This window comes from Myotis daubentonii, chromosome 8, assembly GCF_963259705.1.
Source record: "Myotis daubentonii chromosome 8, mMyoDau2.1, whole genome shotgun sequence".
Lineage (NCBI taxonomy): Eukaryota > Metazoa > Chordata > Mammalia > Chiroptera > Vespertilionidae > Myotis > Myotis daubentonii.
This window is the reverse complement of record NC_081847.1, coordinates 38,201,565-38,216,801: the sequence shown is the minus strand read 5'-3', so window position 1 is coordinate 38,216,801 and position 15,237 is coordinate 38,201,565. Positions and strand designations below refer to the sequence as shown.

At 44.2% G+C, this 15,237-nt stretch overlaps 1 protein-coding gene across 4 annotated transcripts in view; it reads right to left on the bottom strand.

Annotated features, from left to right (window-relative positions):
* Window positions 1-259: 259 nt before the first annotated feature.
* Window positions 260-15,237, bottom strand: part of DLGAP4 (DLG associated protein 4) — a 178,862-nt gene continuing 163,884 nt past the window's right edge. For 3 of the 4 annotated variants that reach the window (XM_059706046.1, XM_059706048.1, XM_059706049.1), the window contains 3 exons: window positions 4,328-4,419; window positions 2,847-3,002; window positions 260-2,055 (listed from right to left, as the gene is read on the bottom strand). In XM_059706046.1, coding sequence (XP_059562029.1) covers window positions 1,837-2,055; window positions 2,847-3,002; window positions 4,328-4,419 — 467 coding nt within the window. In that variant the 3' untranslated portion in view covers window positions 260-1,836. Of the gene's footprint in view, window positions 2,056-2,775; window positions 3,003-4,327; window positions 4,420-15,237 lie in introns of all 4 variants that reach the window. The other variant, XM_059706047.1, reaches the window with a different exon arrangement.

Here is a 15,237-nt window from a genome sequence, read left to right as displayed (position 1 = left end):
TATTACGCATTTATTTCTCAGAGGAAGCCAGTAAGTAGATGCTGTACACGTGTCCAGGTGAGGAAATCGAGAACTTGATTTTCTTGCCCAGGATCATGGAGCTGGTGATTGACAGCTGGAATCACGGCCTGTGCCCAGGCCCGCTGTCTTCATGGAGCTGCTGTTTGGGAGGGAGTCTGGCTTAGTCTTCTGGGGAGTCTACTCCCCCTGCCTTCTCCCAGCCTGGCCCACCCACCACAATAACACCATGAGCCCTTGGTACACGTTACCTCATTTATTCTCACAACATGCCTGTGAGGTAGGGAGGGGCAGGGACTGTCCCCATTTTACAGAGGAGGAAGTTGAGGCACACAGAGGTCAAGTGACTTGCCCAAGGTCACAGACGGTGGCCAAACTGGGATGGGGCCCCAGAACAGGCCCTCAGTTCACCCAGGGCCCCTGCAGCAAGTGCTGGACACGAGGACGTCTCCAGTGCTGTAGCCTACACCCGGCGGAGAGCAGCCCTCGTGCACTGAGCTTGCTGCAGGCTGGGCCTCGCCCTCCCCTCCTCCTGCCCTCCCCACCCCTCCCCACAGACCCGGGCCATTGCAGCTCAGGGCTCATGACACCCTGGGAGTGGGGCTAGGGGGCAGGGGAGAAAGAAGGGTGGATGGGGTAAGAAACAAAACAAAAAAAACACAACAGAACAGAACAGAAAACTTAGAGGCTGGGCAGGTGGGAGACGGAAAAAAAAAAGGCTGCTTACACACAAAGTATATGTTTTTACACACACTTGTACACACACCTAGATATAGTACATGTAAAAATATATGCTATTCACACACCTGCCTCCTGCCAGGTGCCCCAAGAGCCAGCGGTGGCGCTGGTGGGCATGGTGAGCAGATGGGTGTTTGTTAAATATACACTCTAAGAGGTCTATGTGCATATGTACACATACTACAGACACAGCCGCCTGCCCCCCCGGGTACTGTACACAGGCTTAGCCAGGGACAGACAAATGGGGTCCCTCAAGTGTCCTCTGTGAGTCACTGAGCCATACATTTTTCTGGAAGAAGGGCTGGAGAGAAGAAAAAGGCAGGAGCCTGGAATGTGATACTGTAGCTTTTATCTCATTTCCCTCCCAAAGACTTAAACCCTCCTCATCTTTTCAGGGAGATGCATCGCCTGCTTGAGGGCTGGCAGATCACAGGGTGGGGGTTGCTTCTGCTGAGAGGAACCTACATCTGTGTGTGTGCACATGTGTGACTGTGTGTGAGCACTTGGTGGGGAGGGAACATATGTCCATCTCTCTGTCCTCTGGGCTCTCCCCTGCAAAGAGGGCTGAGACCCAGAAAGCCACCAGCCGGGATGGTGACCCCTGTGTGAGCTCTGAAGGGAAAGAAACGTAAGAATGAAAACTCCGAGGTCAGCGTGAGGGTAGCTGGAAAGGAAGGACATGGCAGGTGCCCAAGGCTGCCCTTGGACTGTCGTCTTGTAAACAAGCTCGTTTAAGCTCTCATTAGACAGAACAGGTAAAAAGACTGCAACCTGCAGGCTGGGCCGGGCATTGCTGAAGTCCCTCCATCTAGTCCACCACGGCCAGCAAGAGGAAAGAAAGTTTTATAGTTTTGTGTTTTTGTTGACTTTTTGTGTGTGTGAAGTCTCCATAACCTAAAGCTGGGCGGGACCCAAAAAAGCCAAATGGTGAGCCCTTGTATGCATCAATTTGAAAGTTGGCTCAGGGTCTCTAGATAGAATAACCATACTAAAGGTTGAGAAAATTTTGTTCCATTCGTATTTAGTTTGTGTGTTTTTTTTTAAAATGACTGAAAATTGTTGGCTTCCTGCTTCCTGGTCTCAGAGCCGGGTCTGGGCCTCAGGGACGTAGATCTCGATGCTGTCCGCGCTCTCTGTGGCCGAGTTCTGCCTCACGGAAGCTGCCCGCTTGGCGGCCAGGAGTCTCTTGCGCGCCTCCTGACGCTGCTTGTCCCCGGTGTCGGAGGCCTTGTCGCGGCTCACTGCCGGCTTGGGTTTGGCTGGCTTCTTTGGGACCGGAGGGGGTGGTTTCTTTTCTTCCTTTAGTGAGACAGTGAGGAGGGAAGAGACATAAAATAAAGGTGCCACCTTTGGTGTGGCACTACCACTCCCTATATGCTGGCAGCTGTAGTCTCCACCCCAGCCTCCCCGCATCGGGCACAGGCAACACACATTTGGAATCAGGAAGCCACAAGAAGCAATGATAGTGGGAATAGCACAGACATAGGAACAAAAAGCAAGCTTAGAATCCTAGAATGTTCCAGCAGGAAGGGACAGACAGGTGACCTTTTCCACCCCTGCTCTGAACCATTGGATCCTGAGACTCAGGCAGGAATGATCCGAGTCACAGCCAGAGATGGGATTAAATTCAGGGCCTCCAACTCTCAGGCCACATGCTATTCTAGGGGATCAGAACTTCCAAGGCCCACAGTCCAGTCACCATAGGGTCACTGGTTCTGCTGTTTTACAGAAGAACCTGGGCCTCAGGGAAGAGCTGGCTCTGGTATACTCCTGCGTAGCCCCAGGAGAAGGACCTTTTTTCTGCCTCTGGAGTTTCAACAGCCTATTCTAGTGTTCAAGGCTGTGGGCACCTCTCCAAGGAGCCCCATTTTCTGAACATGCAGTGGCAAACTTCAGAGGGCAGCCTCACTACACAGAGCAGCATGCTGGATGAGTGCTGAGCATGGACCCCACGCATGGATGGACGTGAGCCCCCAGCTCAAAGACGACACATGGAGAAGGGAGCCAAGCAGCACTGACCGATGTGGGCAGCGTTATTGCCGACCAGGAATTTGTCCCTGGACTTCCCCTCCGCACTGCTCCATGCTCACCTTCCTCTTCTCGGGCGTCTCCACCAGCTGCCAGCTATTGGCCTTGAGATGGTAGAGTTCATCAAACTTCATGCTGATGTCCTCGATGGAGAGCTGTAGCAGGTCCCAGAACCCTGCCAGGTCCTGGGCCGTTGGACGTGGGTTGGCGTCAGGGTTCTGTGGGGCACAGCGTTATCAGTGGGACAAGCAAGGCAGAGACATGCCCTGCACCCCGGCCACGGTTGGGGTCTCTTGGGGCCTAGTCTTGCTCTCCTATTCCCAGGGTCAGTGCTGCATGAGTGAATTAAGGTAGTTCCTTGTTAAGGGCCATTAGTAAACACTCTGGCTTAATCTGGCTTAATTTACATCAGCTGAAGTTAAGTGCAAGGGCAAAGCCACGCCCTGAAGGCGGAACCCAGTCAAGAGATTGGACGCCACTCAGTCTGACTCTCCCGCCCAGTGGAAAGGGGATGGATCTCATGATGTCGAAGGCCCACCCAGATGTGATGTAACTTCCTGTAATCCGAGTATATAATAAACAGCTTGCACTCTCTGTGTCTGTCCCTCCATCAGAGGGCAGGCTCTCTCTGTGTCTCGAGTCAGAGGGCAGACATCACACCCAGCCCAAGCTTTTAATCTAATTTTATGTCTGTCTTTCATTATTCTTTAATCCTGAAAGCGCCTCCTAACTTTTACAAGCAGGTTCACGTCTCCCCCTCCATGCGAGACGCAGAGAAAAGACCACAGCCCAAGCGCGCCCGGCATAATTCCTGGTCACTTCCAGCCCTGATGGTGGAGATCTTTGGGAGAAAGAGCAAGTCCTATCATGAGAGTAGGCTCTGCACACACATGGGAGACTGAGGCCTTTGCCGCCACGGCAGGGCTGCAGTGAGGAAGACCCTCCTGCCCCTCATGCATGCCAGGCCAACAACATTGTCATTTTACAGGGAGAAAACTGAAGTCCCTGGCATGGTCTCACAGTCAGGTGGGGAGAAGCCAGGATCCCTCCCATCGTTTTGTTCTCTGACAACATGTTCCTCTTCATGACTGTCCAAGCCAAACCCCTACAGGTCCTGGAGACGAACACTGACACTGCCCTCTACCTCTAAGAGTACAGCCCCTTTGGCGAGTTGGAGAGAGGTTTTCACACTCCCAGCAGGAAGGCGTGAGGGAGAGGGAAACCCATCAAGCCTAGTGGTGATATTTTAAAATTTCTTACCTTGACTGTTTTCTTAGATGTTTTCTTATATGCCTAATATAAATAAATCAATGCTAACTGAACTTTAACTTTCATTGGCTATTTTTATATCAGTTTTCTGTTTCAAAAGGTTTAGCGATCTGAAAAGACCACTCCTGGCCCCTTTCTTGCACTAGGCCTTGTCATCACCTTTCTATTGCCACAAGGAGGTCACAGAGGCTCAGAGGGGTTAATTCAGCTGAGGGAGCTGGCAGGCTGCCAAAGGCTAGAAGCCCTGCTGTGGAGTAAGAAAAATCACACTCACCAAGTTTTGCTCACAGAGGCCCCGGAACTGCTGGAATTTCTGGGACATCAGTAGCTGGGCACTGCCCACAGCACTGAGGACTTTTCCTAAGACTGAGAAAGAGAAGGCGGAATAGACTGACTGAGCCAAGCACAGGTTTCCTGGGTGGAAGGCAGGACACGGTCATAGCTTCCATCTCCCTGCCCCATCTTGCGATACCAGTCATTATTCAGTGACTAGAGACCCAGTGCACGAAATTCCTGCAAGGGGCTCCACCCTTGCAGCCGAGGCGGCTTGCTTCAGCCTTCACAGCCCCAGCTTCATCTGGAAGGTCGGCTGGTCTAATTAGCATATTACGCTTTTATTATTATTATAGATGGCAGTTTGTCTTTGTGAAAAATGCAAACAATACATAAAAATAAACTCCATTTTATGGCAATAAATTTGAAAACAGTTTAAGTGGAAAATTTTTCCAGAAAAATGTAAATTACTCTCATAGACTCAAGAAGAAATAGAAAATCTGATTAGGTAAATAACTGTTTTTAAAAAGTGAAGCAAAAAAACACAAACAGTGAAGCGGAACTTAAGCTTTCCAGAAAAAGAAACCAGGCCTATGTAGTTTTACAGATGAGGTTTTTTTGTTGTTTCTTAAAAATATATTTTTATTGATTTCAGAGAGGAAGGGAGAGGGAGAGAGAGATAGAAACAATGATTAGAGAGAATCATTGATCAGCTGCCTCTTGCACACCCCCTACTGGGGATCGAGCCCGCAAGTCAAGGCATGTGCCCTTGACCGGTATCGAACCTGGGACCCTTCAGTCTGTAGTCTGACACTCTATCTACTAAGCCAAACTGGCTAGGGCTACAGATGAGGTTTTACAAACCTTCAAGGAACAGATAATCCCCGTCTTATATTCAAACTCTTCCAAAGAGTAAGTAAAGATAGAAAATGACACAACTAATTTCAGGAGCCCTGACAGCAGATAGGACATGCCAAGAACAGATCACTTTCATTATGAACATAAATGTAAAAGTCTTAAATAAGATATAAGCAAACAGACTCCCAAAAGAAGAGTTAGCCAGGAATACAGGTTGATCTTTTAGTGTGACTTTAAAGTGGTGGCCTAAAGAAATACTACCTCCCATTCCTCTCAGAAATCCCTGAAAAGCAAAACAGAGTAAACAAGAAGTGGAAATGCAAATCGTATCTGATAGAACCTGGAGCACAATGTGAACTGCTGCCACATGACCATGCGCTGGTAGCCACACAGGGACAGGTCTTGAGGTTGAAGGTCTCAGATATCAGTGACAGTTTTGAGTTCTCCAAAGTAGCACTCCTTGAGAGGAGAGGCCAATAATCTCTTATTTAAAATGAAAGGGGATGTGGACTGTAGCAGGGCTTTCCTGAACCTGGTTTAGCACCCAGGCAGGGGAGGTCTTTGCATGGTAAGCAGCCCTCCCATAATGAGCTAATGACAAGAGGAACCAACACAGGAGCTAAACAGGTATTATAGGAACAGCAAGTGGCAAGTGAACATTCACCAGAAAATTGTTGCCAGGGAGTAGATGAAAAATATGACATTTAGTTCTAAGTCTGAAAACAGTGCAAAGCAGAGATTGAGGTGCTCCCAACAGATGCAAGACAATAGAAAGAGATAAAACATGAGCTCTGGAACTAGGTCATCACAGAAACAAGGGCTACACTACAAGCAGCACATGAATAAACACTGCTGAAAACCAGATAGGCCAAGGTAAACAATGCAAAACACTCAAACTGCTTGATTAAATGAATAGCTAAGCTGCTGAAAATAAAATGAGTATCCTTCCCCCTTGCCGGAGATAGCAGGATGTGCCTGGCTTGGTCTAAAGTAGAGTGGGAATACAAAAAAAAAGTCTTGAATTCCTAACCATAAGACTGCACTTGGGTAACTTATTTAAAAAAAAAAAAAAAAAAAAAAAATATATATATATATATATATATATATATATATATATATATATATATATATATATTTTAAACATATTTTTATTGATTTTTTACAGAGAGGAAGGGAGAGAGATAGAGAGTCAGAAACATCGATGAGAGAGAAACATCGATCAGCCGCCTCCTGCACATCCCCCACCGGGGATGTGCCCGCAACCCGAGTACATGCCCTTGACCGGAATCGAACCTGGGACCTTTCAGTCTGCAGGCCGACGCTCTATCCACTGAGCCAAACCGGTTTCGACAAAAATATATATATTTTATTGATTTTTTTTACAGAGAGGAAGGGATAGAGAGTTAGAAACATCGATGAGAGAAACGTCGATCAGCTGCTTCCTGCACACTCCCTACTGGGGATGTGCCTGCAACCAAGGTACATGCCCCTTGACCGGAATCGAACCTGGGACCCTTCAGTCTGCAGGCCGACGCTCTATCCACAGAGCCAAACCGGTTAGGGCAGGGTACCTTATTTTTTAAGAAATAAAAGTTACATGTATTAAAGAGAAACTATAATGAAGAAAGTAATTGAGAGGCCTGGAAGAGAGAGGGAGAATATCAGCATTCTAAAAGAAGAGAATAGAGAGAATGGAAGAAAAATATTCAAAGAGATCATGATTTAGAATTTTCCAGAAATGGCTGACACCAGTCCTCAGAGTCTGAAATTCAAATGAATCCAAAGCAAATCCACACTTATTTACAGTAAAACCAAAGACAAAGAGGAACTCTTAAAAAGCAGTCAAAGGGAAAGATGAACCTTTCCAGTTTTAACCCTGCCCCACTCCAGTTCTCCCTCTGCAGCCTTCCCTCAGTGCCCCTGCACTCTTCGGAGGACCATTTCAGATTTCTCCTCACACAGATTTCTCCTAAGCCTCCTCCCACTTTCTCACTCTGCAGTGATGCCCCTCAGCATCAGCAGCACACAGCTGACCTTCTTAAAACCCTCATTCAGTTGGGTTCTAATTGCCTTTTTCCACCTCACCAGTCACTCCTGCTCACTGCTGCAGCCACACTGGGCACCTTCCCTAGGCCTGGAACATGTCCATCATTTGCCCACAATAGGATTCTCTGCCCCTGCAATTACATCTGATCTTCAGATCTCTAAGACCTCTTGCCCTTCAGGTTTCTCCTCCAATCACCTTACCAGGGAGGCCTTTTCCGACCTCCCTAAATGAGACAGCAACACTGCTTCGCCCATGCAAGCTCCATGAGGGCAGTACTTTATTTTGTTCACTACTAAACACCAAAAACTAGAACAGTGCCTGGCAAATCGTAGGTATTCAGTAAACTGCTCAATTAATGAAGGTTAGGACCAGAGGAGAGAAGCTACTTCTCCCTACTATTTCACAATGTCCTTAAGTTCTTGCAGTTAGACAAGCTATGCATGAGACACAGTAAGATTAGAGACCCACAAAATTGCCATTTTAACAAACACTATGATCATTTATGATGTGAATCCAAGAGAACTGAGAATTATTCAAAGCTGCTTGACACAAGATCAACGTACAGGCATCAAACATCATTTCTATCTACTAGCAATAACAAATTGGAATACATAAATATTTAAAAACTAGAGGCCTAGTACACGAATTCGTGCACGGGTGGGGTCCCTCGGGGTGGCCTGTGGAGATCGGGCCCCAGCTCACGCCCCCAGCCTCTGCAGCCCTGCCTGGCATCCCGCCTTGGCCTGGCACTGCCCCCTCACCTGCTCCACCATCCTGCCTGCGGGCAATCAATTGGGGCCGGGCCCCCTGCCCAGCTCCCTCAGCCCCTGGGAGCTGGGCGGTGGCTCAGCTCCCCACAGCCGCTGCTGGTCGCCACCTGTGGGGCAATGGGCCAGGCGGTGGGGCCCCGCTCGTACCCGCCTTGGCCTGGTGCCGCCCACTCACCAGCTCCACCATCCCGCTGCAGTCCTGCTTTCCTTGGGGCCCATCGGGACTGGCAGCGCCTCCACTGCTGCCCACTGCCAGTATCGCTGACACCCGCCATATTCCGCCCCACCCTCTGGTGGTCAGCGTACATCATAGTGAGCGGTCCAACTCTCTGTCTCCTGGTTGAACTCCTGGTTGAGCCACTGCCCGAGGGGAGAACTTGCATATTAGGCTTTTATTATATAGAATGAGCCCTGGCAGGGTGGCTCAGTTGGCAGGGTGGTTGCAGTTTTCATTCCTGATCAGGGCTCATATCTAGGTTGTGGGTTTGATCCTTGGTTGGGTGTGGGAGGTAACTTATCAATGTTTCCCCCCCACCTCTCCCTCTAAAAAAAATCAATAAAAAAGCATATCTGTGGATGAAGATTTAAAAAATTTCATTTTACTATCAAAAACAAAGTATTGCTGAAGCCGGTTTGGCTCAGTGGATGGAGCGTTGGCCTGCGGACTGAGGGGTCCTGGGTTCGATTCCGGTCAAGGGCATGTACTTGGGTTGCGAGCATATCCCCAGTGGGAGATGTGTAGGAGGCGGCTGATCGATGTTTCTCTCTCATCGATGTTTCTAACTCTCTCTCTCTCTCTCTCCCTTCCTCTCTGTAAAAAAATCAATAAAATATATTAAAAAAAACCCCCAAAAAACCACAAACAAAACTAAAAGTATTAAGGAATAAATCTAATAAAATATATTAAGACTTTCATAGAGATATTAATCAAACAAATTTTTCTGAGGAACTTGACATACTAATTCTAAAATTAGTCTTAGATGAGTGAAGATGTGATTTAAGTTTTCTTTTTTAGACAAAAAGAATAAGGAAGGAGGATTCACCTTACTAGATACCAAGTCATGTTACAAAGCTATGGTAACTGTAGTTGTATTAACACAGAAAAGGACAAAAGAGCAGAGGAGCAGAATGGAGCCCAGAAACACACCCCTGCATATGTTAAAATCTGGCAGAGGTTGTGACTGACCTAGCATTACTAACCAGTGAGAAAAGTAAAGACGTCAATAACTAGTGTTGTGACAGCTGGCTTTCCATATGAAAAAAAATGAGATCCTAGAATGCACAAATACAAATTGCAGATGGATTAAACACCTACATAGAAATAAATAAATAACACCCCAAACTTTGGCCTGGCCAGTGTGACTCAGTTAAGTGTCGACTTAAGAACCAGGAGGACACAGTTTGATTCTTAGGGCACATGCCCAAGGTGTGGGCTCAATTTCCTGTAGGGGGAGTGCAGGAGGTAGCTGATCAATGATTCTCTTTCATCATTGATGTTTTTATCTCTCTTTTCCTCTCCCTCTCTCTGAAGTCAATAGAAAACAACAACAAAAAACAAACTTTGAAACCATAAAAAAAATCTCTATGCTTTTGGAATACAGAAGGTGTTCTTAAGAATCAAAGATGCATTCAAGACAGCAAGAAGATATAAGAAATACAAACATATGCACCTAATGACAGACCATCCAAATATATGAAGGAAAAACTGCCAGACTGAAGGGAGAAATAGTTCTACAAGAATAGATACTTAAATACCCCATTCACAATAATGGATAGAACAACTAGATGGAAGATAAGTAAGGGAATAGAGGACTTTAAGCAACACAACAAAGCAACTAGATGTAACAAACGTATACGGAACGCTACCCAACAACAATAGAATACATATTCTTCTCAAGTGTACATGGGACATTTTCCAGGCCATAAATTAAGACTCAAAAGATTTTAAAAAAGGTAACAAAGTATCTTCTCTGATCAAATGGGATGAAGTTAGAAATCAATAACAAAAGGAAAACTGGAAAATTCACAAAATTGTGGAAATTAAGCAACACATTTAAACAACCAATGGATCAAGGAAGAAATCACAAGGGAAATTAGAAAATACTTAGAGAGAAATGAAAATGAAAACACAACATACCAAACCTACATGATACAGCAAAAGTGGTGCTAAGGGGGATAACATATAGCTATTAATGCTTACATAAAAAAAAAAAAATAAAATAACCCTGTCTGGTTTGGTTCAGTGGATAGAGTGTCAGCCTTCGGACTGATGGGTCCTGGGTTCGATTCTGGTCAAGGGCACATGCCCGGGTTGCGGCTCCATCCCCAGTGGGGGGCGTGCGGGAGGTGGACGATGGATGATTCTTTCTCATCATTGATGTTCTGCTCTCTCCCTCTCCCTTCTTCTCTGATATCAATAAAAATATATTTTAAAAAAGAAAAAAAAAGATTTCAAATCAACAACCTAGCCTTACACTTAAGCAACTATAAAAAGAATAAACTAAATCCAAAGGTAGAAGAAGGAATAACAGATAATAAAAATTAGAGCAGAGATAAATGAAACAGAGAATAGAAAATAGGGAAATCAATGAAACCAAAAGTTGTTTCTTCAAAAAGATCAACAAGCCCTAACTGGTTTGGCTCAGTGGATAGAGCGTTGGCCTGCGGACTGAAAGGTTCCCAGTTCAAGGGCATTCTGGTCAAGGGCATGTACCTTGGTTGTGGGCACATCCTCAGTAGGAGATGTGCAGGAGGCAGCTGATCGATGTTTCTAACTCTCTATCCCTCTCCCTCTCTGTAAAAAAAAAAAATCAATAAAATAGATTTAAAAAAAAAAAGATCAACAAAACTGACAAACCTTTAGCTAAGCAGACTAAGAGAAAAAGAGAAGATACAAATTACTATCATCAGAAATGAAAGTCAGGATATTACTACCTAGTTTTATATTCAAATGATTGAACAGAACATTATTCATAATAGCTTTTATCCTGCCATTAAGGGGTTTTGATCCTGATGCTTAAATAATGATTTTTTACAGAGAGAAAGGGAGAGAGATAGAGAGTTAGAAACATCGATGAGAGAGAAACATTGATCAGCTGCCTCCTGCACATCTCCTACTGGGGATGTGCCCGCAACCCAGGTACATGCCTTGACCGGAATCGAACCTGGGACCTTTCAGTCCGCAGGCCGATGCTCTATCCACTGAGCCAAACCGGTTTCAGCCTGATGCTTAAATAATGACTCTTCATCTTTGACGATATTACCATATATTACTAACATTAACAGCATATTACCCATGACTTTTGTTCTTTTTATTGTTTTATATAGTTAGCTTTTGGAAACTCTAAAATTAAGTTTTATTTTAACTTAAATCATGAAAGTAAAAAACAAGTGGAACCACTAGGCTTACAACAAAAGCAGCAATCTCCGGCTTCTTCCCTTCTTACTCCTGAGTCAATTCCTCACTTTTAAATATGAGTAAATAATCAAAGATCACTGGACATTCCAGAAAAGCCTCTAACCCAAAAGACAAATATAAAAAGAACCCTAAAGGAAATAGAGACAATACAGGGTCAAATGAAAAGTTAAAAATGTTTATGTAAATCATGTATATGTGTGTGTGTGTGTGTGTGTGTGTATCTATATATATAAAAGCCTAAGCGACCGAACAACCGGTTGACCAGTTGCTGTGATGCGTACTGACCACCAGGGGGCAGAAGCTCAACGCAGGAGCTGTCCCCTGGTGGTCAGTGTGCTCCCACAAGGGGAGCACCGCTCAGCCAGAATCTGGCTCACAGCTGGTGAGTGCAGTGGCGGTGGTGGGAGCCTCTCCCACCTCTGCAACAGCACTAGGGGTATCCAATTGCCGGCTTAGGCTTGCTCCCCAGTCGGACATCCCCTGAGGGCTCCTGGACTGCAAGAGGACACAGGCCAGGCTGAGGGACAGCCCCCCTCGCCTGAGTGCATGAATTTCATGCACTGGGCCTCTAGTGTGTGTGTTTACACACACACACACACACACACACACACACACACACACACACACACATATACACATATACTAGTATACGTATATATGTATATATGTTTATGTATGTGTGTGTATATGCGTGTGTGTGTGTGTGTGTATGTGTGTATATATATTGCTCTATCCATAAAACCAGGATAAAAATTTTATGAAAAAGGAACAGAATAAGAAAGAGCTCTTATTTAGATGACCATAGTGAATATTTGATGGACAGAGTTTGGAAATAAAGTCAAGAAAAACTCCCAACCTCAATAGATTCCTCTATTCATGCACAGATGATCAACATGATTAGCCATCAGGAAAATGCAAATCAAAACCACAATGAGATACTACTTTATATCCACTCGGATGACTATAATCAAAAATACCAATACTGTTAAGAGTTGGTTAGGATGTGGAGAAATTAGAACCCTCACGTGGGAATGTTAAATGGTATAGCCTCTGTGGATAACAGTTTTGCAGGTTCCTCAAGTTAAATATAGAGTTACCAGCATTTCCACTCCTAGGTATATATCCAAAAGAAATAAAAATATACCTATATAAAACTTGTACACAAATGTTCATAGAGCAGCATTATTCATAGTAGCCCCCAAATGGAAATAACCCAAATGTTCATCAACAGGTGGCTGTATAAGTAAAATGTAGTATATCCATAAAATGGAATGTTACTCAGAAATAAGGAATGAAGTACTGACATATGCTACAATATGGATAAACCTTGAAAACATTATGCAAAGCAAAAGAAGCCAGACACAATTACCATGTATTATAGTTATGGGGTTTCTTTTCAGTGATGGTTGCACAACACTGCCAACACTGCGAGTGTACTAACTGCTACTGAACTGTACACTTTAAAAGAGTGAATTTTATGGCATAGCTCAAGTCGTTATAGTGTGGGGGAAAATAAGAAAAAAGAAAAAGCTTTCTAGAAAGAGAACAAAAAAATAGATACTAGGAGAAATAGATCAGAGACTGAGGATCAATCCAGCAGGTCCAACATCTGAGTGACAGGAATTTCACAGAGAGAAAACAAAACAAATGGAAGAGAGGAAATTATTTTTTAAAATTAATGAAAGACTATTCTCAGAAATGGAAGACCCGAGTCCCCACATAAAGGGTGTCCCAAAATTCACGCAAGAAGTAATTTTGATAGAAAACACAGGTTTATAATTAAAAATTGTAATTTTTTATTGATTCATGAAGTATACAGTATAGGGTTATACATGGAATAGCTTATCGGGTAAATGGCCTCCACGGCACAAAAAACTGGATTATCATGTCACGATAGCAAGCACCATTAACTGTTATTGCCTGAGCAGCCGCATTTCAGTCATGGAAAATTTCAACAAAAGAGTGCGTATGTGCCAGCAAAGCTGTGGAGGCCATTTACCCGATATGCTATTCCATACATAACCCTATACTGTATACTTTATGAATCAATAAAAAATTTACAATTTTTAATTATAAACCTGTGTTTTCTATCAAAATTACTTCTTGCGTGAATTTTGGGACACCCTTTAGAAATGGCCTATTTGTTACTGGCACAATAAGTGCACAAAAACCCATTCCAGAGCACATCATTGAGAAGTTTCACAAGATAAATAAAGTGAAGATCCTAATAGCTTCCAAGATCAAAAAAAATACAAAGGACTAAGAATTGGAATGGCACCAAACTTTTCATTACAAACAATGAAAGTTAACACATTACATACAGCCCTTAAGATTCTGAGGGAAAACTATTTTCTACTTTATGTATATATATATATAAAAATTGTATATACATATAAATACATTTATATATAATTTTTATTTATTACTTTCAACTCTACACCCAGCAAACTGTGTGAGGTCTGAATTAAAGACATGGCAGTTTCCAAAAATTTACCTCCAGTTGAAGGTATGCTCTAGTAAGATGAGGGACTGATTGATGCCAAGAAAGCGAAAGAACATGTGGTCCAAAAAGCATGGTGTCCATCATGGGAAAGTGGCCAAGGGCAGTCCCAAGACCAAAAGGGAAGTCACTGGACAGCAGCTAGGCAGCAGGCCCAGAAAGCTACCTGGCTAGATCAGAGCAGAGGATAGGAGAGGACAGCAGGGAAAACAGGAAATCATGTGTGCACATCTGGAGGGTTAGCAGATCTGGTGGAGCATATGAAAAAATTACAAATAAGAGTTTAGAAAATAAAGAATATAAGAAAGATGGGGCAACTATTCATTCTAGGAAAAACAAAATGTGTAAAATAGCCCTAGCTGGTTTGGCTCAGTGGATGCGGACTGAAGGGTCCCAGGTTCGATTCCAGCCAAGGGCACATGCCTGGGTTGTGGGCTCGATCACCAGTGAGGGGTGTGCAGGAGGCAGCCAATTAATGATTCTCTCATCATTGATGTTTCTATCTTTCCCCTCCCTCTTCCTCTCTGAAATCAATAAAAATATATTTAAAAAAGAACAAGAAAAGAAACCATGCCGAAACCGGTTTGGCTCAGTGGATAGAGCGTCGGCCTGCGGACTGAAGGGTCCCAGGTTCGGTTCCGGTCAAGGGCATGTACCTGGGTCGCGGGCACAATCCCCAGTGGGAGATGTGCAGGAGGCAGCTGATTGATGTTTCTCTCTCATCGATGTTTCTAGCTCTCTATCTCTCTCCCTTCCTCTCTGCAAAAAATCAATAAAAATATATTTAAAAAAAAAAGAAAAGAAACCATAATATATTATTTGGCTCTGCAGTGAACAATATATACATGCTCATAGTAAACAGAAATATTGGTTGTTATTTAACCCAAAACTGTGATGTAATATATGGAGGGTAGGACAGGAGGTGGAGGTGACAGAGCTAAATACTCATCTATGATAGCAGGAAATCAATATATAATGATAATGAATTTTAGAGTTGAAATAAAAGGTAATCACATTAAAAGAAGAAATGTGAAGGTAAGTACAAACACAGAATATGCAGCTGATGAGGCTGACAGTGGATAAGGCTAAGGTAGGGCAGTGGGTTGGATGGCTTGTTAGCCTTTTCGTGCTCTCACTGATCCTTGTCTCCGTTCCAATTTTTAAAATACTATTGTAAAAAGTAATAGGTATATACCTCACAACAGTTCCTGTACACACACAGTGGGAACTGACCCAGCTGATGTGGCTCAACCAAGAGGTCATTGGTTCAATTCCCAGTCAGGACACATGCCCAGCTTGCGGGCTGGACCCCCAGTAG